Genomic DNA, 27,935 nt, shown 5'->3' with positions numbered 1-27,935 from the left:
ATCTGGGTGCTTGTTTCTTTCTCTAAACCTGGCAACACTGCACACATCACCCACCACGTTTAGTCGTCCTCATGTCCATACCGCAGGTTCCTTGAAGTTTGTTTCACACAGATTGTTTTTATTTGCATCCTGTGTGTCCTCACCTATCAAGCCATGAAACAGTATAAAACGGTACATACCCTGAAAACAACAGAACCCCCTAAATAAAACGGACATCTAGATTCTAAAGGTAGTTAGCACTTTGAGCTAACTGTTAGCCAACACTGTAGTAAAATGAACACATCCAGTAGTAGCATCATGGACATGTTCGACACGGGAAAAGTCCTTAAAATATGTGCTCCAATGGTACGATATTCAAAGTAAGTATGGTTCTAATCTTAACCTTTTGATAGTATTAACTAAACGAGTACATTACAGTACAAAACAATTCATTATTATTAATTTGACAGGAAATACTCAGTGGTGGAAAAGGTACTGACATTTTGTACTTAAGTAAAAGTATCAATACTGCAATGTAGAAATATTCTGTTACAAGTGAAAGTCCTGAATTCTAAATTAACTTCAAAATATACTCCAAGTACCACAACTAAAAGTATTAGTTATGCAGAATGTCCCGTCTGAAATGTGTGAAAGTCTTTTGAAGATAGTAGATACAAGCTCAAATAGCTTGTATATATATTATTTTTTTTCATCTAAGTTTTCAAATAATTAGTGGAGTAAAAGTATAATATTTGTCTCTGAGATGTAGTGCAGTAGAAGTAAACGTATAGAACATTCCTCAAATTTGTACTCTTAAGTACAGTACTTGAGTACATGTACTTAGTTACCTTACACCCCTGAAATACTGTACGTGAATGCAAGTTGTAGTTTATGGTGCCTCTGTTTTGTCCTCAGGTTGGCATTCAGATCCTTGGTGAGGAAATATGATTGTGACATTTGCTTCACTCCAATGATAGTGGCTGCAGATTTTATGCGATCTGTCAAAGCCAGGGACAGTGAATTCACCACCAATGAAGGTAAGGCATTGCAGCTCATGAGATTTATGTATGTATTGTTGAGGTTTTGCCCCATTGCAACAATTCTGTGCAATGTTCTATCCATCCATAATGTTGACCCCTCCTCTTCCTGTCTCTGACATCAGCTGACCGGCCCCTGATAGTGCAGTTTGCTTCCAGTGATGCCCAGACCCTGGCTGATGCAGCCTGTGTGGTTGCACCTTTCTCAGATGGAGTTGACCTCAACTGTGGCTGTCCCCAGAGGTGCACCTATAATCATAAGTCCTGATCTGCTGTGGCCTCCAATATTGGATTATTTTATTTATTTTACATTTGAAGAATGCTTAAACCATGTGGATCTCGAGATCCACATGCGAATAGAGTTAGACTATCTATGACATCAGTCATCTATGAAATGTCTATGACGTATGACTCATAATTTGGGCAAGGTTTCAGCCCAATCAGTGCCCTAAATATAAGAGCTAAATATTTCCAAAAAATAATTAAGGTACTTTTGTGGCCTACCGGCAGTGTGCATGATAAATTTGGTGCTGATCTATCCAGCTGTTTACAAGATTAGCTCTGGACAGACGGACCCTAACCTGACACCGTCAAATGGAAGAAGCTTGCGACACACATTTGTTTCACAGCCTACTTCCCATCTGAGACTTCGGTCGCAGAATCGATGACAGACAGTTTTTCTTTTTTTCAAGCTACTAGGCAGCTGATTGGATGATCCCGCCCCTAGCAGCCGCTGATTGGTTCGGACACACAGTGTTCGGGCATGCTTACTCCCTGCGCAATCCCAGACCTCCCTGAAATCAAATGCAAATGAGATTTCCGGAGGGAGGGGGTTTACCAGGCTAGACGGACCCCAGATGGATTAAAATGTCATGGGCCCATAAATGATGTATGTTTTTTTTTAATGTTTAGGTGGGCCATGTCAGAGGGATATGGTGCATGCCTTATAAACAAGCCTGAATTGGTGAAAGACATGGTCAGACTGGTCCGAAACCAAGTGGACAATCCCAACTATACAGCTTCCATCAAAATAAGGTACAGTATAGAGTGGAAAACAGTCCCCACATTTGCTCATTTGGCTGAATCACTGTTATATAATTCCACGTTGCTTCTGTGTCAGCTCTGGCAGAATATACCATAGTACAGCCTTCTTGGTGACAATACTTAAATGAATAAAATGTTATTTTAAAAGTAGGGTATGTGAATAAAATAACACATCTGCAGTGGTTGGTGGTGGTCTAGACATGCATACCCTGGTGTCATGTAGGACACCCCTGGTCAAGCAGGGATTGTCTGAGTGGTAGAAATTTGGTCTCATGCCATGCGAGAGACTGGGGTTTGAATCCCAGTATGCCAATATGTCACCAGTAGGACATACAAGTTACATATTGCAGCTTTAAAATATCTCTCAAAAACTCATTCACAGAATTCACAAGGACTTGAGACAAACAGTCGATCTGTGCCAGAAGGCAGAGGCAGCTGGTGTGTCCTGGATCACAGTGCATGGCCGCACGGCAGACGAACGCCACCAGCCTGTCCACCACGATGCCATAAAGACCATTAAAGACAGCATATCCGTCCCTGTGATCGCCAACGGAGATATCAAGTTCCTCCGTGACGTAGAGTCTATCCACAAGCTCACAGGTGTCGATGGTAAGTGTGTGAGTTTGTGATGCTTTTATCAGTTTAATCAGTTTCATGTCTTACTATGATGTTTGCAGTAGAAAAACAACACATTGAAAATGTTGTCTTCTTCGTATCTCTCCTCTTGCTTTTGTTGGATGGGTTGCTTTCAAGGTGTAATGGCTGCACGGGGCTTACTATCAAACCCTGCGATGTTTTCGGGGTATGAAGAAACACCTTTGGAGTGTGTGTGGGACTGGGTGGACTTTGCTTTGGAGCAGGGCACCCCCTTCACCTGCTTCCACCAACATCTTATCTACATGCTGGAAAGAGTTAGCTCTCAGCCTGAGAGAAAAGTTTTCAATTCCCTGTCCAGTACCGCGGCTGTCATTAACTATCTCCACAACACATATGGATCTTTAGAGAGTTTACGCACATGAATGTATAATAGTGTTTTTTTGTGTTGAGTTTTTTATCATGTGTATATACTGTATTTTGAAGGTAAATTAAATGGGGTTATTTTCCATACAATTGCTTGTCTTTATATTCATTCCTCTTGATTTTCTCCCCATAAGATGTGTGTGACTTAAGCAGTTAGTTGTACGAGCCCTTGTCTTATTGGATCTTGTTTATTAGATACACTTATTTGTTTAAGCTCTTGCTCATTCGATTTTCCTATTTATCTCATCTGTTTAAGAAAGTTAGTAGGTAGCTGATATATTGCACTTTTGCACTTTTTTTTACATATAATGCACTTATTGTGAGTCACTTTGGATAAAAGTATCTGCTAAATGACTGTAATGTAATGTAATAAGATGCCTGTGACAATCAAAACACTGAAACACCTGTAATTCATCAAGCTTATTTTGTTGCTGTCGGGCAACAACCTTGTACATCCAAAACCATTACTTCAGAAAATAGAAAAAGAACCTGTGTTCCAATAGTCACAAGTTCTTGTTCATACTTTTGATTGTTACATCTTCATAAAGACAGACACCACCTCTATTCATTATAGTTAAATTGTTTAGAAAATTATGAAAATGAATCTACAAGCTCACAATGCATCATGTGTTGTGAGCTTGTAGATCAGCTATTTTCACTAGTCCTCAGCATTCTTGATTAACCTGTCTCTCTTCCAGTTTCCTAGCAACAAAGAATAGACCTGCTTCTACTAACCAGTCAATGGTACACTTGGTAAACAGCTGGTTCCAAAATAGGTAGATTAGCAGCCACGATAATATAAAATGTGCATACCGGTATACAAAATACACAATCCAACGCAATCTAGCAAGAAGGATCTGGTCAAACATACAGTAATTTATGTGTAGTCTCTTCCTCATTGATATTTATGTATACAGTCATCAAATGGTGCTTATACATGTCGACAAAGTCAATTGCGCGTTGTACTAGTGATACCAGTAAATATATGTAGATCGGCTATTTTAGTTCCTTTTTTTTATATGGCTTAAGTGGTTAATTTTTGATGCAAGTTTGGGGCCCAGAATGTCAAGCTATTTCTCCTTTTGACTTGTTCCAACGTTTCTCAGTCGAAGGACCCCCTTGCTGAGAGAGAGATGAAGCAGGGACCCCCACTACATATTGAATTAGATTGTGTTGCAGATTATATTTTTTCTTAGATTTCATTGATACTGTAGGTTCATAGACTTGTTCCAATATGTTGGATTCATGTTAATCATGTATTTTTAGACGGGTAACCTTTGAAACCCTCAATATTTAGTCAACTTGACCGTTGGCTTTTTCTTTTTCCCTCTACACCAATTCTCCGGAAATAGCCGATCTACAAGCTCACAACGCCTATAGCAGCGCGAGGCATTGTGAGTTGTGGATCTGCTATTTTTGTCTAATGTTCCCCATCACACAAAGATTTGGTGGACCCCCTGTAGTTACTCTGAGGACCCCCTTTTGAAGACCCATGGCCATGGCTTAGGCTTAGGCTATACACACAGTGTGGGAACCCCTGCATGGCCTGCAATTTGTATCATAACTGTGGTTGACCACGAGGTGGCAGTAGAGACGAGCCAATGATTTGATTTGCCAGCCAAGAAGCAGGAAGAAGTACTGGTCTAGGGCGGAAATTAGTGTTGCCATGTCCGCTTATTATAAGCGACTTTGGACTTGTTTTTCTGTACAGTTGCGGGTTGCGGTTTTTGGGCTAGTTTGGGCTTGCTTATTAGTGTAGTTGCTTATTTGGGCTTGTTTCAAACTTTTTTTTTTTAAACCAGTGATTCTCAAATATTTTCATGTCAAGGACCCCCATTTGAAAACATTTTGTGCCAGGGACCCCCATAGGCCTACACAGGCCGCCTACAACATTGTGGTGTTAAAATGTTTCAAAAAATATTCAAAATGTTAAGTTTTTTTTGTTGTTGAAAATAGCAAATATACAAGTTGTGAACTTGTAGATCGTCTATTTTCAAATAGTCGATGCTATGTTTAAACTGCAAGGGGATTTTCCTCCGAGGTGGAAAGACTGGTGACGCGAGGTTACCTTTGGGCTAACCTCGCATCACCAGTCTTTCCACCATCTACCTTTGGGCTTGTTTTCATAGAGCTGGTTGCTTGTTTCTCTCGCAAAACCTGGCAATACTGGCGGAAATAGGAAGAGTCAAACTTTAACGTTTCAATCAACTTTTGCTGCTGCGGTCCAATTCATCTTTAAAGCTCCTTTACTGAAGGTAACATTTACACATATTAGTTATTATTATTATTATACATTATTAACATTTACATATATAACATTAACATTTATATATTTAACATTTACACATCTCACTGTAAAGTAGCGCTTTCGTCTGTCTTTGTGCACGAATTAACTTCATATTTGGACAGCTTAATTTAAAGTATGGGAGCTGTTTAGCCTGTGGTGGAAGAAGTACTGATGTTTTTTACTTAAGTAAAAGTATCAATACCGCAGTGCAGAAATACTCCGTTACAAGTACAAGTCTGGCGTTCAGAATGTATACTTGTGTAAAAGTACAAATTAAGTATTATTGGTATCAAAATGTACCAAAAGTAAAAGATCTAAATCTTCAAAGTAACTAGTAAATTAAGTTTTCAAATAATTGTAGTGGAGCAAAAGTATAATATTTCGATCTGAGATCAAGTAAAGTACAAATACCTCATAATTGTACTTAAGTAAATCTGTACTTGGTTACTTTCCACCGCTGATGCTAGGCTAGCTTTAACATGGGGCTAACGTTGAATGGCACTCATACCCTCGTTTTAACTGCAGTGTTTGGGTTTGAAGATGATAAACAATGTGAACTGACATTATTCACATTGTTATAAGGTTGTATTCTATGAATGTAGGGCTTCATGTTGTCACGTTTACTGTGATGGCCATGATGTCACAGTAACGTTGTCTAATTTATTTAGAAAAATATACATGATTCATGGCTTAAAGCAGGGGTCTTCAACGTTCAGGTCAAGGACCCCTTAGCTGAGAGAGGGATGAAGCAGGGGCCAGTACATATTGTATAAAACTGTGTTGCAGATTAAGCTTTTTTTAATAGATTTCATCCGTGTTTATTGGATTCATGTTAATGTGTATTTTCAGACATTTAACCACTTAAACCCTCAATGCTTAGAAAACTTGACCTTTCACTCTGTACTTCGTCTAGTCTGGTCTTGTTTTTCCCTCTACAGTCTACACACCAAACCCCTTTGCCGAAAATAGCCGATCTACAAGCTCACAAAGCCTCACATGTGAGCTTGTAGATCTGCTATTTTTGGCTCAAGTTCCCCTCAGAATAGGTAGTTTCAGAATAAGTAGTTAATGAAAAAATAATAACAATCATATCACTCAAAGATTTGGTGACCCCCCTGTAGTAACCACCCTAGGGGTCCCTGACCCCCTGTTGAAGACCCCCGACTTAAATGTATAATTTAGTAAAGTAAATACTTCAGGCTTTATACTCTGTAGTAAGGCAGTGTGGCTAGCTGATTTTTCAAGCCCAACATTCAAGAGGTTTTATTCGTCACAAGCTCAGACATGTAGGCTATGTGCAGTGAACAACATGAAAGTAATACAACATAAGTAAGGTATTACAAGTTAGGCTATAATGCAAATAAGCCTTGACGCTAACTAGAAATAAACTGAACAATTTAAATAACCTGATGGGAATATAGGCCTATATACTGTACAATCTGCATCTTTGGATATATCTATTTTTCAGCCAAAAATAAACTATACAGAATATTGATTGAATATAGAAAATAGAATTATGATAATGATAAATAAATTGGCAATGAATGATATAGAGTTAATGCAGCATAAGAATGATCAAAGTATATACATAATGCTAATAGCAGTAAATATTATGTGGTCAACTATAACAAGTATAGGTTTTAGACTTTATTGTCCTCAGGGGGAAAGTCCTTTCCACGTCACACAATAACACAATAAAAGTGATACAGCAATAATAACAACATACAATGACAGACAGAAGTTACACATTGAGGTTCTTGTTCATAGATCTGATAAGTAGGGTTGTCACGATTATGAAATTGTGCTTGACGATTGCATTTAACAATTTAACCCAATAAGACCTGAGGCCGATTCTACAAATCGATGGCCAAAACGCAACATCTGAAAAATTAACATTGTTGGGAAAATGAAAAAGAAAACTACAAAATGTTGTATCTTTTTTGCACAATGCTATCTTTTTATGATACCCATCACATAATTCACAGTTTCTGGATTTCTGGATTATATTACAATATGATATGTTAATTACACTGATCTCATATTGCAAATGCAGATGGGAGGTTTTTCCCCACTTTTCCTGGATAATTCTGCAGATAGGAGCTTTTGCACTGTGATGTTAAGTGATTGCATAACTAAATAATGATAAATAGTACAGGCTGTAAATACATACATTTACAGCTGCAAACAGTTGCATCAGTGGTGGGGTCTAGGTTTGTTTTCTGAGGTATACAATAATCATTCCCTGCACGAGATGCGCCTGGTCGTGGGTATACGCTAGCGCATTTTCAATGGATGAAATGGTTAGTAGACTATACTTTTTCCAAAAACAACAACAATTAGGTGGACTACAAAACAACTGGCCCAGGCACCCCTCGACAGAATCCCCCCATACCCTCAACTCCACCACCTGAAATACCCCCCCACTCCCACAACCCCAATTCCCCCCAACCAGCACAACACACACCCCAAACCCCACCCACCCAAACCCTCATGCCCTCCAACTGCCCTAACTCATACAACTGGATCACCAACCTTGTGTCCGGTGTGGATAGTGGAATAGTATGCCCCCAGTAATTGCATCCTTTCTCCCCAAAAGTCTGACTTTGCATTTTCAACATTAGCAGTTGTTTTTTTCTCTTTTCTGCAGCCTACATTGTAAAATCCTCATTGTTGATTTAACTCTAATAAGTGTTCTGTACACATGACATGATGGGTCCATTTGGTTCCATTTGTACACTCATTTGAATCAAATTAACACTATGACTTTTACTGTGTATGAATTCATAACTTACAGACTAAATGCAAGTACAAGTATTTTAACTCGATTGAGTTGAAATTTATTTTTTGGGGGTAATAGAGGGGGGTGGGGGGCGAAAAATCTCGCCTGCCCAAAATGTAAATCCTGGGGACGCCACTGACATGAGTTGCAGGAGATTTTTAGTAGGCCTATTGCACAACCGCTCACAGCATGTTGTTAGCTTGTAGATCAGTAATTTTCTTAATGACATGCCCAAAATTGGGATGTCAGGGTTAAAGTGGTAGCTATACTTTCAAAAACCTGGAGACTGGGAAGTTATCCACTGTATACTGGCAGGTGGCATTCCTGAGACAGGCATTAAATGTGGCATGGTCCGACCGTCCAAGTATATTCCATGTTTGGGATTTCAATAATTGGGTCTTATCAGTACAGAGCTTTAGCACAGTACAGTGCTTTCATCTTACATCGCAGAAACAAAAAGGCCATACTTGAGGACAAGAAGAGATTACGTTCTTCCAGCTAAACTAGTTTTTTGTGTGTCAACTTTAAGAGTTGTGGTTTCCATTAAGGTGAACAGGTACTGTACTAGCTAACTTGATGACAAAGTCATGAAGGGCATGGCAGGATTGAAAGGAATGCAGTGTCATAATAGTTTGATGCAAAGGTGCCTAACTTTGATCAGAGGTGAGGAGGTCTGATGGTGAGGCTCTGGATCAAGGGTTTCCATGGATTATGATTGTGGAGTGTTACTACGGTTATTATTAGCATTATTGGACACTTTGAAACGCTTTCTCTCAACTGACATAAATGAACTTTACTTGTCCAGTTCTGCCCTTCTTTGCCTCGGTGCTCCTTCTCAACTTCTGTTTTTGCTCTTTTCCTGCACAATTTTTCACATGTGGTCACTCACATTACCGTTGACTTTAATTGTTTCATTGTCTGGGAGACTGGCACACCTCACACACTCTATTAATCCATTGTCTTCAAAAATATAAATACTAGTATCCCACAAGGATTGAACGGATGTTTTGACATTTTCAGGGAATCTTGTTGTCTTGTTGTCCTCATATGATGCAATCAAGTACGGGTACAACATACAATACCACAAGTCTCGTGCAACATATTAATGAGAATGTCATCCTGAGTCACCAACATTATTTAAAAAAAAAAATTAAGATTCATTTGTGTATTTTAGAATATGTTTTTACATTATAATGAAACATATGTAGGCTATATATAGTTTTCTTTAAAAACAAAACGGGAAAAAAGAGTGCCATGGACATAGACAAGTCTTGCCACGGACATGTTTGTCTATGTACGGATATGTTGATGATCCTGCAAACTTTGGAAGCCAACCTTAGCCAATCAGGATGGAATATGGGAAATCGGACAGATCCGTGTTGATCACATGACTATAGAGATACTGTGTACCGATTTGAATGACGTTTGGATAAAATCTGTAGGAATAATGTGGGTTTTGCACAAATCGGCTTCCAGTTCCTGGTGGCGCTATAACAGGCCCATGTGAAAAATTTGGGGCAGAGGTTCTGAATTGGCATCGAGGGACTGTGTGTGCACAGTTTCGCAGCGAGCGGGCCAACGGTCACACGGACAGGACACACACACTGACGGACACACGGACGGACACACGGACGGAAGGACGGACAGGGGGTAAAACATACTCTCTCGCCATGCCTTTCGGCCTGGCGGAGACGATAACACTCCACAATCATAATCCATGGTAACCCTCCATCCACAGCCTAGGATCTCCTCCAACCTAAAAGTTAGCTCACGTCTGATCAAAGTTAGGTGCCTTCGCATTAAACTATTGTGACACTGCATTCAATTACAATCCTGGCATGCCCTTCATTAATCACTCATCATGTAGGCCTACATATCTTTTTTGTCTTTCAAGTTTCCTTGTTCCTTGTTGGCATTTTATCCTTGATGTTTCCGTGAGAAGCATTTAACATGTAATTATTATGTCTAATAAAATCAAAAACCAATCAAGTGTAGCGTAGGGTGTGTCTTTTTCCATTGTACATGTGCATGCCTTGGACATTCTTATCAACAGAGAATACCTGATCACCTTAATGGAATCCATTAGCTACCATACCTTGCCAAACCGAAAGCTGGTAGAACTTGATCTCCTTCTGTCCTCAAGTAACACTGTCTTTTGAAAAGCCAGCAATCTCTATATTAGCTATATGATGTATAATACGCACCCACTCACCTTTGAAGCTAAGTGGCCCTTTTGAGCTTGAAGCACTGTCTGTACTGATGAGACTCAACTATTATTATCCAAAATAATTTGGATTTCATTTGTTGGTCGTTAAGTGGCTCAGTAGTTAATGCAGACATACTATTGTTTTAAAATGTGCAGCACATTGGAATAGACCCTATGACGCATTAGGAGTCCATTAGTATACATTTAGGGCTAAGCCACTGTGTTTTTGGTAAGATGATTATTTTGCATGTCCGTGGCAAAAATGAAATATTAATGAAAATGTCCATCACAAGCTGCCATGGTGATGACCCCTGCTCCCACCTCGTTATCCTTGCAGCTGCAAACAACTTTATTTGAGACAGGCAGCAAGCATGTTGCTCTTTCATTGCCACACTTATTTCAGACTGTGTCGTCCCAGTGCCAGGAAAAAGGTGCATTTTTCCTCCGTTTGTTTTTTAACATTGAAGTGAATGGAGCAGTAATGTTTTGGATAGCGTTATCTCCTAGTTCCTTTGAGATAAACAATTTTTTTTATTTAAAAAATAAATTTGAAGCTGAAGCTGTCTAATGAAATTAGTTGCTTTACCCTCATCTTAAAGTTAACGTGTTAGGCTGTTTGTGGTATGATGCAAGGTTAACAGGATAGCTGGGCACCTTGATGTATAATTGGTTATTTTGTCCAACATGTTAAAAAATAAAATATTTGGAAAATGTTTTAAAGTAAAGTGTACATGATTAAAATATGCTTAAACATTCGGCAATTAAGGTCTAATATTTCTACAATTGCTACAAATTGCTACAAAACCTGTATCCAGTCATTTTGGGGCATAAACAAGAAGTTAAAATTAAAATTAAGTCTGATAATGATGTACCATGCATGTTCACATCATGTATACTGTACATTACTTAAGACCATTTTTCAAATATGTATATATTAAAAATGTTGGACAAAATAGCCAATTTTACATCGAGGTGCCCATACAGTATGTCCCTAGTGCCCACCTATCCTGCATCCAATGCAGGAGGCAGAGGAGAGGGTAATGGCAGTAATGACATGGGCCATGTTATTGTGGAACATCTTGCTCCATTAGGATAAGACATCCAACATACTACGTTTCTGGTGTGAAATAGCATGAGGGACACCCACAAAAAGACCACCCCAAAAATTGGCGTGCGCATATGTGCCCTTTCGTGGACATTTTGAGCACCTGCCCCTTCAGCACTCTGCACGGCGCTGCAATGGACCAAAAACAACACAGGATCAAATAAACACACTCAAGCCCAGAGTACCACCAAGGCTTGTGAAAAAAAAGTAATAACTTACTTTTGGAAAAAAGTAAAAGTAATATTATTACTCAAAACGTGAAAGTAATTAGTTACTTTACTAGTTACTGGAAAAAAGTAATAATATTACTTTAAGTTACATATTACTTTAGTTACTTTCCAACACTGTAAGCAAGGAGGAAAGACGGATGCCTTGACCCTAGAATCACCACAGCCAGGGAGGAGATGAGCGCAGCACACAGGGACTTTGTCGCTGACCAAAAAGGAGAGGGTCTGAGGGACGAATATAAGCGGAGGAAGGAGGAGCTATATCAAGTGTATGCAACTGGAACAACGGGAGCTGACCCAAAAGATCAGGGACATTAAAGAGGTGCATGTTAACCAGAAACATGGCAAGAGCTGGAAGCTCATCAATGACATTTCTGGCAGAAGCTCTTCTCAGACTTCCAAGATCTGGGGAGAAAGTGCAGAGGAACGAGTTGAAACATGGTACCAGCACTTCAAAACACTCCTAGGAAATCCTCCTTCAACCGAAGAAGAGGATGATCCGATGCTCCTGTCTTCCATGACCTTCCCAAACCAGACGGTTCACCATGGATGAGTACCAGAGGGCCAAGGCTACTATCAAGTGAGGCAAAAGCTGCGGGGAAGATGGAGTGACAGCAGAGGTTCTGATGTATGTGCCCATAGACAACGTTGTGTTGGATTTTATCAAGCACAAACGTCTAGCAAGCTGCCGAAGCTGTGGAGCAAAATGATCATCAATCCAGTACCAAAGTCAGGCGAACTCACCAAGGCATTAGCCTGAGCTCACAAGTTGCCAAGACGGCTAACAGGAAGATCCTCAACCGTCTTAGACCCATCTTAGACCCTGTAATGAGAAACTCGGGCAAATACTGGTGCTGAGGAGGATACTGGAAGGAGTAAGGAGCGGAATCTTTCAGTGGTGAGATCCCCTTCATGACTTCCAAAAGGCTTTTGGCACCATCCACCGGGGGAATCTGATGAACATTCTCAGGGCCTATGGAGTTCCTGAGAAGATGGTTCAGATGATGGAGACAAGCTAATTGAGGCAGTCCAGGACTTCTAATAACCTGGGCCTGGACTGCTTCAATGGAACAGGACCTGAAGGTCCGGGGGGCACTTGACTGGAATGCCTTGCATGGGATGAGGAGAGTGTGGAAATCAGACATGGGAGAATACCTCAAGAGGCGGCTGTTCGTATAGCTACAGTGGAGTCAGTACTGCTGTATGGGGCTGAGACATGGACCGTCACAGCACAACAGGAAAGGGCCTTGGATGGAGTCTACACAAGAATGCTATGAATGGCACTAGGAGTCACATGGACGGACCACATCAAAAATGTGGTCCTCTACAGGAACCTACCATGGGTCACAAACAAAGTCAGAGAGAGAAGGATGAGGCAGGGCACTGCGTCAGCGACCCATAACTAGTGGCAAGCAAACTAACACTATGAGAGCCAACCCAGGGCAAAGCCAGGAGAGACAAGAAGTGCACCACCTACGTTAGGGATGGGTATTGGCAACAATCTCACGATACGATACGTATCACGATACTTGGGTCACGATACGATTATATTGCGATACGCATCACGATACTTGGGTCGTATCACGATATTGCGATATATTGCGATATATTGTGATATATTGCGATATATTGCGATATATTGCGATATATACATAAATCACAACTACATATTGTTTATATATACACTACATATTGAGTAGCTGCAGATCTGTGATAGGTTCTTTGAATGTTTTTCATAAAGCCTGTATCTGAAAAAGCAAAAAAAAAAAAAAAAAAAAAAAAAAAGTTTTTTTTATTTTTTATTTTTTTATCGCGATATCGATACTGGAGTATCGATACAGTATCGCGAAATAAAATATCGCGATATATCGTGATATCGATAATATTGCCCATCCCTAACCTACGTAGATGCACTTCAGCGTAACAGCTTAGCCAACAATACTGTAGAGCTCAATACCCTGATGCTAGATAGGAGAGTGTGGAGGGCAGCGATTCAGGAGTCCCAAGTTGGTGTTGGCTAGACCACACTCACACATCGCATCGCAAAGACCATATTCTATATGATCTGGCCTAACTGACCCATGCCCCCCTCAACATAATCCCCCCCATACACTCTACCCCCAACTCGACCACCTGCAATACTCCCCCACTCCCACAACCCGCATCGCAAAGAAAAATAAATAAATGAAGCATAGCGTTAGTTCATACAGGACACGGACGTCGTGCACGCCAAAGCTGTAACCAGCTTTCTATTCCCCATTCATTACGTCACACACTCATTATCCAATCACAGCTCACGCATGAGCAAAGAGGATCCTTTAAATACGGCTTCTATTCTCTAGGTCTTTCTTGGTTGCTGAACTAATGTATTTTGCTAGCTCCTCCTCCACCCCAGCCTCCACCTTTTGATTAGAGTCTGGCTTAGGCTCAAATACTTGTGGTTATCATGTATATCTGCTTGTTTAGAGTATTGCATATAGGCTCAAATACTTGTGTATCATGTATATCTGCTAATTCTAACTAATATGTCAATGTACTGCTATTGTTGTCATTGTATCCCTATGGGGATTTGTATAAGCTTGCTCTGAATATATGCTTAGCAAGCTGCTTCGACAAAATTCAGTGAATATTCTCCCGAGAGCCGGGAGCTTTAATGCCAAGCTTAATTGTTTCCATTTGTGTCAATAAATGGTGAACTGAATCTACTAAGACGAGAGTGTTTCTGATTGAACTGGCCTATGCCCCCCTCAACATAATCCCCCCCATACCCTATACAACTCCACCTACTGCAATACTCCCCCACTCCCACAACCCCCCCCCCCAACTGCCAGCCCACACCTCTCCACCTCCCTAACTCAAAACCCCATCCCACTTCAGGAGTCCTGAGTTGGTGTTGGCTAGACCACACTTTCGCATCACAAAGACCCTATCCTGTATGATCCGGCCTAACTGGCCTATGCCCCACTCAACATAATCCCCCCCATACCCTCTACCCCCCAACTCCACCACCTGCAATACTCCCCCACTCCCACCAACCCCATACGCCCCAACTGCCAGCCCACACCTCACAACCCCCATAACTCAAAACCCCATACCCTCATACCCCCAAATCCCACCCAACCCATTACCCCCACTCCCAGAACCCCGGCCCCCATGCCCCCAACCAGCACACCACAACCCCCAAACTCCACCCACCCAAACCCTCATGCACCCCCCACCCCATACCCCCCCCAACCACCACCCACACCTCCCACACCCTATAACTCCAAACCCCATCCCACCCCCATACCCTCATACCCCCCAACCAACACACCACAATATTTTAACAGGGTTGTTGGCTGCCACGGTGTTCACGTGTGATTTTGATCTGCAATTAATAAAAAATCACGACAATGACGTTCACATTTAAGCAGCAATGACAACCTCTAACCACAAGTTCAAAATGTTCAATGCCAAAACCTCCTATCTATACCTAAAAATGACCTCCTATCTACATAGATGCACATATGAGGTTTTTACCTAGAAATAGTTAGGTTTACAAACAAACATTATTTTTGTTAAATAGTGCTTTTTTGGGCGGTGAAACCGCCCCTATATGTGAGGTTTGGACATCGACCACCCATTGCACCCCCCAACCCTGCGCTGTGATTGGCCACCAGTGTACCCCCCTAACCCTGCACCGTGATTGGCCAATCACAGTCTATTCAGGACTGTGATTGGCTAGTGAAACATGACACATGTGCATAGCCCTATAAATAGGACTATGCACTTAAAAAAAACACATTTATGTTTTTTTTTTAGTTAGGGGTGTACTAGCCTGAGGCTACGAGCTCAATCCATGGTCTTGAAGGGCGGATCCAAAGACAGCCGCCCGGATTTGTGCGTGGCTTCCTATTGCTTCACCAATCTATGTCCCCGCCTCCCCTCCCCTCCCCCCCTCGGCCTGTGCACGGAGCACGCTGATGTCACCAAATTTAGAGCGACGCCCCTCTGCACTCTGATTGGTTAGGAGATAACAAGGTCCAAGACCATCGTTCCTGCATGGCTCCCCCAGGCTTTTTTTCTTTTGTAACAAAAAAAAAAGCCTGGGTTTCCGAGGCTAGGGGTGTACAAGTTAGGGGTGTCACACTTCCATCACTGTGATGACCACTGTGACCACACCGCCCACTTCACACTGGGTGTGATTTTTATGCTCATTTTGAGATCAAGACATTCTACAGTACTGTATCAAGTATTACCATTACATTTTTTTATCAACTCACACTCTTGGTGTGATAAATGTATCACCACCTGACACTAATCATTAGCAATCAACAACCATCGAAATGTCTTCTAAATCACAACAGTATTCTGAGAAACCTATGTTTCCATATCAGTGGTTCTCAAACTTTTTCATGTCAAGGACCCTCAAAATCATATGTATTTGACCACGGACCCCCATCTCAAAATATTTTGTTCCAGGGACCCCCCCAGAAGCAAAGATTTGAGTTAAAAATGTTTGCTTTAAAAGTAGCCGTAGAATACGACTCTGGTAGATTGAAAATGTCATATTCTACGGTTACTTTAAAAGAATATATATATATTCAAAGATTTGCCCACATGAGCTTGTAGATTTGCTAAAATTTCCACTATTTTAGAAAATGTTTGGAAAATGTAAAGCATTTTCAACATGGAAATGATTGCAAAAAATAATTATGTGATAATTGTGACGGGCCTACTGATAAGTTGAAATTAAAAATGTAAAAGTCTTTGTGGTGGCTTCATTATGATGATGATGATGATGATCATTGCTTCATCTGCTGAGTGCTGACATGTTTTTGGTAGCACTGTTGACCGAATTTGTTCTGTTAAACAGCTCCAGTTGCAATACATTCATACAGATTGTCAATAAAAGAAGCAAAAAAAAAATACATTACATCAAGAACCCCCCTCTCCCCCCAACGCTTCGATATTGATCTGTTTTACTCCAGTGTTAACAAACCACTACTTTAATGTAAATAAATATATTACAGCTTCAAAATACAGCAAATACAGTTAAAATACATAGTTGATCTGTTGTCTAATGTTAGAGTTGAGTCAATCACATAGAGATATAAAACCATTGACATTTTGTAGCGTGGGGCTACACATTTTATGTTCGTATCACTGATTGGGCCTTTAATATATGAACTTTGCACAGAGTGACTAAGAAGCTTAAGTCAAAATATTTGAGTCAACAGAGGCTATATTGTTGAGTTAGAGTAGACGACTAGACTATATCGGTGATATCCACTTGTAGGGCAATTGATCTAGCTTTGGGCTCAGTTTGTTGCTTTATTCAGCTCTAAAATTAACCTAGACAGTTGTTTGTTTTAGTTTGAGTAACATCTGTAATGTATGGTTTTCTCCAGAAGGTGTCATTGGAGATGGGTTTACAATGGACTGCGGTTGCCTTCTTCCTTTATGTGGAAATCGCCATTCTCCTCATCCTCTGTCTGCCATTCATCTCAGCCAGAAGGTAGGCGTGTGTGTGTTTGTGTGCTGTTCACATTTCATGTAATATGTACAGTGTTGGGCAAGTTACTTTATTTTAGTAATATATTACTATTACTTATTACCTTCATTTTAAAGTAATACATTTAGTTACATATTAATGTCTGAGCAACAGTAATATATTAATATTACATATTACTTTTTAGTTACTTAAAAAAAAAAGAAGCTACAATTGAACAATTAAATAATGTAGATTTTGTATTATTATTATTAGCCCACAAATTATTTTTGGGACACAGAGATGGCAGATGGGCAGGCATTTACATTATAATGTAGGATTATGAATTACATTAATGAATCAATTTGACTTAAATTAATCAATTTATTAATAGACATACCTTTAAAAGTTAAAAAAATTGACTAGACAGTTAGAGTTAAGACTCATTTATATGGTCTACAAAGAACTCAGCCAGGCGCGTATCGTCATTGGGGCCAACGAGGCCATGGCCCGGTCTGTAAACCCAGCTTGTCCCTGTGTAGGGGCAAGATCCAGGGGAAAAAAAACTAAAAATCAACATTAGCAGCCCCTCACCCTATTCTGTTGTAGCCGACCACAGAAAGTTGCCTTTGTTTTCAAGTGGGGCTCATTTGCATTCGGCCGAATTGTTAATGAGTGGCCATTAAAAACTAGCCTGGTAAACCCCCTCCCTCCGGAAATCTCATTTGCATTTGATTTCAGGGAGGTCTGGGATTGCGCAGGGAGTAAGCATGCCCGAACACTGCGTGTTCGAACCAATCAGCGGCTGCTAGGGGCGGGATCATCCAATCAGCTGCCTAGTAGCTTGAAAAAAAGAAAAACTGTCTGTCATCGATTCTGCGACCGAAGTCTCAGATGGGAAGTAGGCTGTGAAACAAATGTGTGTCGCAAGCTTCTTCCATTTGACGGTGTCAGGTTAATTAAAAACCAGTTTAGCCGTCAAACCGGTTCTGGCCCGGTCAACGTTAGACTCCACCAAACGCCACTGATACTCAGCTCTATACAATTATATTTATACCGTAGGCTACTCTTTAAATAAAAAAATCCTCATTTTATTTGACCTTTAAGAGAAGACTGCGCTAGCCATTTATCCCCAATCCAATATAATATATTATATCTCCCTGTCTGCTGTGTTGCCTGGTCTGATTATTATAAGCCACATTGGGCTTGTTTTTCTGAAGTTGCTTGTAAATAATGGTAGAACGGTTGTTAGCTTGTAGGTCGTCTATTTTCAAATAGCCAACATATATAAATATGCACATTGTTTAATGGACGACATATATATAGGTTTGAAGTGCTCATGTGGCCTATTATAGTCGCTTCTTTTGGCCTTGTTTTCATAGACCTAGTTGCTTATTCCTCTCGCACAATCTGGCAACACTGCTCACGTTCCGACAGAGTCTGACATGAACTCTGCAGCCGCACCATGGGGATTTTACATTGAGCACACACACCCGATGTTTGGCTTCTAACTTAGCTCTGGACTTTAATTGCCTTTCAATAAAACCACATTTGATAGACATAAATATCACCTACATGTTACTGATTAGAGATTATTTTATATTTTTGTAATCAGTTCATTATTTCCTGCGTAATCGATGAATAAAACTGACGTGTGTAAATTGGAACATTGCATTGTGTGATGCTTAACTTGCCTTCTTTAAATAAATTAAATAGACTACCATCTTATATAAACACAATTGGCACAAGGAATTGACACTCTCCCTTCAATTCTAGTAAAATTAGAATCACAGAGATTTGTTGACAATGATAGCTGTAGAGAGAGGTGCGTGCTTAGTTTTAACAGGGATTTTTCTGTAGGCTGCGGCTTTGTGGGTGGATAAAAAAAAACACCTTCACTTTGGTGGGTAACGCACAAAGTAACGTAGTAACGTAGTGTCATTTTAATAATATATTACAGCTTCTCCTTGTAGTAATGCGCTATATTACCTGTTACCGCAATTCGGTAATATATTACGTAACAGCGTTACATTACTAACGCACGTTACCCAACACTGAATATGTAGGAGCAATAATGCAAATTACATGATTTATGTTTTTAACTTTGTTAATAAATGTGGTTTAAAATGCAGAATGTATGAGGTCTGTTTATCCTTTTTTTGCTGTTGCTTCCCCATTGAAGATGGCAGAGTATATTCCAACTAAGTATTTGGAACAGCGTCGCTAGGTTCTGGAACCGGGTGTTTCTCACCATGATCATAGTCCTCGTTGTCCTCTTCCTCGGTAAGTTTAACATCAGCATTCTGCTGCACTGTATTTCTTACAACTTTTCTCATACTCAAGTGGAAGGGTTTTTCATCCACACTCCACAGTTGGATCAGATTAAACATGAACAAGAACTGCTAGAGGACAACCACAAGCCATTTGGATCGCAAATTAGTTTCATGCCTGAGAATGAGGCTTCAACCTCACCCTGGGATCAGAGCAAGACATTGACTAATTTCATAACAGAACAAATATCTCTGTGGTTAATGATCCCCTCAAATCGAGATGTGAAAAGCAGGGACGTGCAGAGAATGTTAGAGGGGCAGGGCTGAAGTTTCCAAAAGGGCACTTTTGGTGAAAATACAGAAAATAGCCGATCTCCAAGCTCACAACGCGTCGCAGCTTTGAGATTGGCTATTTTCGGTGCATTGCATGATGCCGCACTCAACTAAAGCTTTCAAGATTCAAGCCAATACTGGAGATGCAATTCTTTCAACATAAAATGCTTGCATTCAACTTCAGGAGAGTTTGGAAAAGGCAATTCTCTTGAACGCTGCATTCAGGTACGGCAGGGCTACTCAACTTAAGATGGCTCAGGGGCCACTCAGCAAAATACCAAAAGTCCAAGGGGCCGCAAGCTAAAAATGACGGTCCTATTTTGGATTTTTCGATTTTGTAACACACACTACACATTGTTATTGTTATAACAAAATGTACATTTTGACATCATATTCTTTGCACTGTACCTGTTCATTTTGTGTGTATGTCCAGTGGCATCAGTTCAGCAAAAGCTAAGGTATGGCAAGGTTAGGGTTGCCAACTCCCAGAGATTTAAATAAGGGACACATATCCTGGGCGCGCGGCAAAGCAAAAAAAATTGGGGGGTCAAACCCCCCCCCCGAAAAACGAAATGCATAGAAAACTATGCATTATACCTGTAACAATTGACGCACCTGTATGTATGTCTGTTTGTTTGTTTTTTTTTAGCAACCCACATATTTGAACGGAAATGTATATTTTTATCCTGTACTTAAAAAAAATAATTGATGTCTATGTGTGCACGTGCCTGGTGAAAAGCCACATTTGAACGTTGAACCATATGGATGTGGACTAGTCAGTCTGATCACTCAACATCACAGGACTGTCCTACAGTGTGCAAAACTAGGTTTGCACACTGTAGCTCAATGTATTGGCACATTCACAAGTGATGTTTCGAGCTAATGCCCTTCAGACCTCAGACAGCTTGAAATGTCACTTGTTGCTGTGCAAATAAATTGCATAATAGTAGTGATGCGTGGGTTGATCTATAACCCGCAGCTTGACCTGAGGGTTCGGCTAAGCTTCGCTAGAAATTATCACAGGTGGGTCAACATGCGAAAAAGGGAAGCCTTGCGAAAAAGGGAAGCCTTTGGATGGCAGCAGTAGCCCGACCAAAAATATGAACGTTGTTTTATCCTCAGGAACGATTAAATCACGATTATTCTTACCCATCCCTAATAAGAATGGTACGGGTATTAAATAATGTGTGGGCCTTCTTTCATGTTTTCACTGCTGTACTCTATTGGTCCAGCACCTGCTTTAAACATTTGAATGTGCGCAAATACTAGGCATTGTTTTTTCTACATAATTATTATGATAAAAGCAATCATGGAAATAGGCTTTGTGCTGATTTGCATGGATGCACACAGTGACAGCACAAAGGATACGTTGTAAAACACTGTACTGTAGGAAGAAAAAGGAGTTGGTTGTGACTTTCTTACTACTTCGTTCTTCCCTTCAGATGCCGTGCGTGAGGTACGGAAATATTCGGCTGCAGAACATGGGAAGGATGCCAAGCTGCACCCCAACATGTTTGACCACCTCCACATGAAGCTCTTCAGAGCACAGAGGAACCTATACATATCTGGCTTCTCCCTCTTCCTCTGGCTGTAAGTGTTATACCATCATCAAGTTGGCAACAGATACATTGATACATAGATTGATGGTTGTCCTACATTACCTCCAATTAAAGTGAACTGTGTATGGCACACGCTTATTTGACGTCACTGGTGCAAACATCAAGGTTCTTCTGTAAGTAGAATCTAGGGTTAGACTGATATTTCTTTCATTTCAGGGCTGAAACCCAATTATAAGCAATCAGAGTGAGCTTACCCACTATTTAGTATGGATATTGAATTACAGTTATTATGAAAATCATAATATAACATATTTAAAAATTACAATGAAACAAAACTGTATTTAAATGAATATACTTTTAATAAATTGAATTTCTGAAACAGCATATGAACTAAATGAATGTTCATTAATCTACAAAGTACATGGGCACAAGGGAGCAGATAAATTAAAAAAAAGTGTTTTGTTTTATGATCACATCCCTTCCTTTCCTGCAGGGTAATGAGACGAGTGGTCACTCTGATTAACCAACTGGCAACAGCGTCTGGTACCACCGCCGCTCTTCAGATGCAGGCGGACAGCGCCAACCAGACTGCCAAGAAATACACAGAGGACAATGAGCTGCTAAAAAAGGTAGTTTGATGGCAGGATATGATCATAAAGGTTTTGGGGCAATGGGGCATTATTAATGGTGCTGGTGCAGTACCAGCATTGATCTTCAATATAACATATTGTATATCCTGTCCGGCAGGAACCAGCTCCAAAATGTTCATTTTTCAGGAAATGACAAAAACTAAAAAAAGTGGAGTTAGGAGGTTTTGTTTTTCATTGATAAGAACAGCTGAATAGACCTCCAAGCTCACAATGAGGTTGGAGGTCAAAAGGGGGCGGAGCCTGGAGCAAAACCAGCTAACTCCACCCCCCTTTGGATGAGTTAGCTGGTTTTGCTGAAAGTTTGAGGATCCAATGGAGTTAGCTGGTTTTGTCAGAAGCGCGTTTTAATACTTTTCATTGGTTCAATATTTTTTTATCAACACACAGACGTAAAGGGTGTTCAATAGCACTGATTTATGGAAAAAAATACAAAAGTGTCAAAATGGAGTTAGCTGTTTTCTGCCGACAGCAACGATGTATTTATTAGTATTTATTTAGTTTTTATTGTTTTTTTCAGTTGTATAATACTAACCATGAACGGATGTGATATTGCTATTCATTGCTGTCGGGCAGAAACCTTGGCTTTCCACAGTTCAACTTTTTATTAATTTTTATAAAGTAATGCCCTACTTCATCATACAAGTGTCATACAAAAGTAGTGAAAATAGCACATCTACAAGCTCACAAGGTGTTGCGATGCGTTGTGAGCATGTAGATAGGCTATTTTCACGATTTTATATTTTTTAAATGGTAATAATAAAGGAACTGTTTTGTCACGTGATAAATTACGTGATATCAGATCAGTGCATAGACTTGCATAGCTCTCAGATACCTGCATTTTAGACCGGATCGGAGGCATATCCGATACTGGTATCCGAACAATTCTACATATTTGTAAAAGATCTATTTGCATTGACTCCCTAAAATTTTATTATCTTTTTTCATAACTTTATTTCTTTTTTTAACTTACTTAGGTTTTTTTCTTTTACTTATTTTCATCTCAAAACTCTTTAACTTTTCCCAGCAAGACTTCTTTGAAACTTCTCTGTAGTGGCCCACCTTGTACTTTTTCCATTTTCTTTTTTTGTTTGTGTTTACTATACTGTATATTTTGTAAAGTGCTTCGAGATCTATTATTATTAGCATTTCACATATACGAATTTGGACCATGTTGTAGAAAAGATATTGAAGAGAAAAGAGCCCATCTACTTGGTGGATGGTATACTGCATGATTTGTCATCCTCATGTATTTCAGACTCTGATGGATGGGAAAGGTGACAAGGTCACAGCAGAGGGGATGGAACTGTTAAGAAAGGAGGTGAAGAACCTGAAAGGAGAGCTTATAACAGCAGGGGATGGTTAGTTGACATGTCTTCATACACATGCATGCCAGTCATTTGCTTACTCTGCTGTCATTATAGGTGAACATCCAGCTCTACCAGCTGCCAATGGTTGTGAGCTTGTAGATCAGCTATATTCGGCAAAGAGATTTGGTGCTTCTATGTCAAACGTAAAAAAAAAGTAAATTAATCATAATCAATCCACTGGAGCCTATAAATAATAATAATTCTGGTTTGAATGTGTTCCCTCTCAAGCCCTGAAGACGTCCCAGTCAGAGGTGGGAGCAATGAAGAGTCAGACAGACGGTCTGACTAAGGAGTATGATAGACTGCTTAAAGAACACCAGGAGCTCCAGGTGATAAGATTTTCTCACTTACCACAACTCAAGACGAGGTATACTCAATCCTGGGTCAACCTTACCGGGTGATCTTGACGGGCGTGTGCCCGAAAAGGGTGCCCACCAATGCTCTGACCCACTGTTTCCCAAACAGTGGGTCAGAACCCATATGTGGGTCGCGGACCAATGTTTATGGGTCGCAGGTCGCAAGTAATTACCCTTTTATTTTTTGTTTCTTACATTTTTATTTTTTGTTTCTTACATTATTATTTCAAGAGATTTTCTTTTTTAAATCCCCAAAAATCTAAATCAAAGTTAGGAACAAATGCAAAACGTTTTTGAAAAGAATTCCATAATAATAATAAAAACATGTTGTGAGCTTGTAGATCGGCTATTTTCTCTAGTTTGGGTCCCAGGGTGACATCAGATTTCTCTTTTGGGTTTCGAGCTAAAAAGTTTGGGAACCACTGCTCTAACCCAGGGGGTTTCAACTGATTATGAACCCGGGACGGTAACACTTGCTGTGCATCTCATGTTTATAATGCATTATAATCTCCTTATAACATGATTATAGTTATTATATTGTAGTTATACAAACTCAAATACTCATAACCCTTTATAACACTGTTTCTCAACCAATGGTCCATGGACATATGTTCTTAATTGAATTATTGAGAGCGATTTACTTACTGTACTCGATTAAGAGCATCTGGTAAATGCCAAAATTTTTAATTGAGTAAATTATTTGTAGATTTTGAAACGTGTTATTGAAATACTGTACATTTTTATTGTATGGGTGAAAAGGATAAAATAATGCAGGCATGTTTACTCCTTATGTTATCAGGTATACCTATGGACAGCCTGTGCCTGGTAAGGCAGAAGTGGAGCTGTGCCGGCCACTATAGCGAAATATGTTGTAATTGTAATTGTTGAGATTTTGGAGAACGGAACCAGAATTCAGTGGAGTTGATAATCAGATAATCAGACGAGTAGCTTTTACAACACTAAAACCTATTAGGTTATGACTAGCCAGTCACTTCTGACAAACCCAGATTACGATGTCAGAATAGTACAATTCGTAATACATCAGTACAGTTAACGATGGAAATTAGCTTCTAACTAAATCTGTTCAATTGATTCACTTCTTGTACATGTATTGAATGTTCATTAACGTGCACTGTCCCGTAAATAAACAAGTAAAGTTTGTTATGGAGGCTTACCTGTCCTACATGTTATTATAATATCTCATGAACACTTCATTGTTTTTTGCCCAGAATCTTCAGGATGGTGGAGATAAAAAAGAAGACTGACGTTCTCTGGGTTGAGAGTTTATTCTAGCAACACAGCCTGGATGCCAGTACCACCACACCACACAACTGCACCTTAATATTAGCACATTGTGCCACAGTGCATGTCACAAGAAACATGACTTTCTGCTTAAAATGTACATAATTTCATCAGCCATCATGACAGCTTTGACATGTTATGTGAACAGGACTGGCCTGGATTGAATTACCATTTTAAATGGATTTGCTTGCTCAAAGCAATCAAGAGGAGGTTTCAATCAATTATAGGTCTAATCATAAAGCACTTCCGATGTAGATAATTGACCAGGACGTGTGTTGTACTGCTGTTTGTATTGTTGCTAATTTCTGGACAGTTGCATGGTTCAGAAACGTCAGAACACGGGTACTCTGGTACTCGAACATTGTGGTGAGCGGCTATGAATGTACACTGCAATAGTTTCATAAGAATGCATGTTGCGGTCAGCTTGATTGTATCTTTGTCAAACTCAAAGTGTGTTCTGTACTTCACATGAGCGTGTTTTAGTTAGTTACTGTGGCAGGGTTATTTAAGTCATATATTCACACATTTACTTTCATACTACTTCATACATTATTCTGTCCATTCCAGATGTCCATTCCCGATATTGTGTGTATATTTGAATATATTTTTAAGTAGAATGTCAACTGTCTCAATCCCAATAAGAATTTAGGATTTGCAAAGAAAGTTATAGATATTTAAAATGTGTAACTCAGAATGATGCTCCACTTCAGGAAAGTGGGTTTCTGTCTAGTCATCTAGTCGAATGGTAATCTATGGAAGATAGTACAGGATATGCTGTACTGAATTGAAGGCATACAATTGTCAACATACTTTGTTCCTGAGACTTTTTATTGTGAGAGAAATATGGTGATCACTGGAGAGTTCAGTGTTCTTTGCTACTCGATAACATTGTTCCTTGTTGACCTTGTCTTGCTTCATTGAGTTGTATGATTATAAGTTTACAAGTGTGACACATTATAGGTATAAACCACAGATTCAAGTGCCTTTTATATTACCTGCTTGTGTGTAATAAAGTTATATTTCAATACTGAACCACTGTGATATATTTAAAATAAGTTTTCATGAGGACTGCAATTAATCAAACCATGAGGGTGATACAACTTGATTTTCTTTCATAACGTTTAAAATATAGTTTTTACAAAAAACTAAGTCAAGTAAATAAAACTACTCTCAATGTGTGTCCTTGAGGGTGTTCCAGGTTTTTTTCTATCCATTCTATTCACACAGGCACACAGCAAATGAGGTGCATTTAGGTTAACAGTGTTTAAAGCAACCCCCTTTAATCAGTTATGGATATTTGAGGATATCAGGCCACACTGAGGTTTACTTTACTTACTAGACAACTGTTCTTTTGCCCTGTGGGTTGGTCGTATTTGAAGCTGTTTGTGTGGCCAGCTCAAACATACTTATGCAGAGTAAAGGTCAATGTTGCAGAATATTGTCCTGAATTCAACCAACCAGTGATAATGCTGCTTGATGAAAGTGACCCCAATGCTCGTAACAATGGTCCTTTAATCATGACAATCACGTCCATTTCAGGCAGGTTTTGATTGACTCTGAACACAAAAGTAGGCTGATAACCATGTTGGATGGGCACATTGTACTTACAGTGTTCTATAGCAGGGGTTTTCAACTGGTGGTCTGTGGAGGTATTGCATGTGGTCCCTGATCATGCAATCAGTAATGTAGTGAAGAACTTCACAGTCCCTTGCGAAGTTCTGGATGAGTTGTCAGGCAGAGCTTGAAAGCAAAATGTATTTTACCTTTTGTAACTACTCTGTGACAGTAGTATTTTCATGCTGGCATACCAAAAGAATATGTACAGGGCAAGGTTCGAGCCAGAAAATGACATGAGACTCTATAGCCAAGAAGAGACAGACATGGACCACCCGTAATCATGTCATGTCAATCAGTACATGTCACTGTTGACTTGTTGGAACATCCACCTGCCGTCTTTACTGTACAAACTTGGTTTTGTAAACATTTGTGCAAAATTAAGCGGGCTTTCAATCCAGTTTGTCCAGTAATTTACCCTCAAAGCACAGACTGAAGTCTATGAATGATCAACTTATACCTGGAACACAGCATCGGGTTTTGCACCTTGTCCCTCTTCCCTCTGTGTGTGATGGGAGGCGGCTTAGACATAGCAGTATCTATTTAATAGAGATGATCACTGAGTCTATCCCCCCTCAGTCATGGCTCTCTCTAGGGTTCAGACGTGGACATGGATTCTATCTGCCTGTTTAACCTGGATTTGTATCAGTCAAGCAGCAGCAAGACCGTAAGTCTAGCTCCATTGCTCACATCAGCTTTAAAACAATAACAGCATGTAAAATGTAGGTGTGCAGTATCACTGGATTTGAATGCCTGTTGGCTTGGATATTTTGACATTAAATGTTAAATATTAATTTTTTCTTTGTATTATAGGCAATACATGGTGGCCATTCCTGCAGTTATGGAGGCAGGCTCTGAGGCCAAGTTCTGTGTGGATTTTCTGAAGCCCAATGAGACTTTGACCATGACCATTGTGCTGATACATGACACGAACAGAACAATCCTCCAGAAGACCTCTGACAAACCATTCCACCACTGTGGATTATTCCAGGTCGTCTGCTTAGTTTTGCTCAGAAATTCCCAATTCAACATCAGAAACACATGTCGTCACCTTGCTAAACTAATGGCCTAAGTCATTTTTTAAAGTTGTTCAGAAAAAACTGATCCAAACCAAACTATATATTTCTTAATCATTTCACCCAAAACGTTTATAACAAAGTATGACTATTAACATAAAAATAACACTGTCTGTCAGTTATGTAACATAAGAGATTTGAATAGGTTTAAATAGGATTAAACCCGACTTAGGCCAAACGATTTGATGATTTTCTCCATACTTAGGCCACAAAAACAGGTGACTTAGGCCCAAAAAATTGCCTATATTGGCCTA

At 39.8% G+C, this 27,935-nt stretch overlaps 1 protein-coding gene across 1 annotated transcript; it reads left to right on the top strand.

Moving 5' to 3' along the window:
• The first annotated feature begins 60 nt into the window (after nt 1–60).
• dus4l (dihydrouridine synthase 4-like) lies at nt 61–26,023 on the top strand. Its single transcript, XM_080429213.1, has 14 exons — nt 61–359; nt 895–1,016; nt 1,142–1,259; nt 1,929–2,051; nt 2,443–2,669; nt 2,814–3,065; nt 5,247–5,335; nt 17,075–17,181; nt 19,337–19,437; nt 21,200–21,347; nt 21,810–21,945; nt 23,222–23,324; nt 23,562–23,662; nt 24,919–26,023. Exons 1-14 carry the CDS (start codon nt 274–276, stop codon nt 24,952–24,954), a joined length of 1,749 nt encoding a protein of 582 aa, XP_080285339.1. The 5' UTR covers nt 61–273; the 3' UTR covers nt 24,955–26,023.
• The last annotated feature ends 1,912 nt before the right edge of the window (nt 26,024–27,935 follow it).

The sequence above is a fragment of the Gymnoscopelus braueri genome, assembly GCF_963280865.1.
Source record: "Gymnoscopelus braueri genome assembly, chromosome: 5".
NCBI lineage: Eukaryota > Metazoa > Chordata > Actinopteri > Myctophiformes > Myctophidae > Gymnoscopelus > Gymnoscopelus braueri.
This window is presented reverse-complemented; position numbering and strand designations above follow the sequence as displayed.

What these genes read in the sequence shown, in the direction of transcription:
- dus4l (XM_080429213.1), top strand. Translation starts at nt 274, where the DNA reads ATGAACACATCCAGTAGTAGCATCATGGACATGTTCGACACGGGAAAA. An exon ending in CAAGCTCACAGGTGTCGATG is followed by an intron (nt 2,670 to 2,813) that starts GTAAGTGTGTGA and finishes GTTGCTTTCAAG; the next exon opens with GTGTAATGGCTGCACGGGGC. An exon ending in TTCTCCCTCTTCCTCTGGCT is followed by an intron (nt 21,348 to 21,809) that starts GTAAGTGTTATA and finishes CCTTTCCTGCAG; the next exon opens with GGTAATGAGACGAGTGGTCA.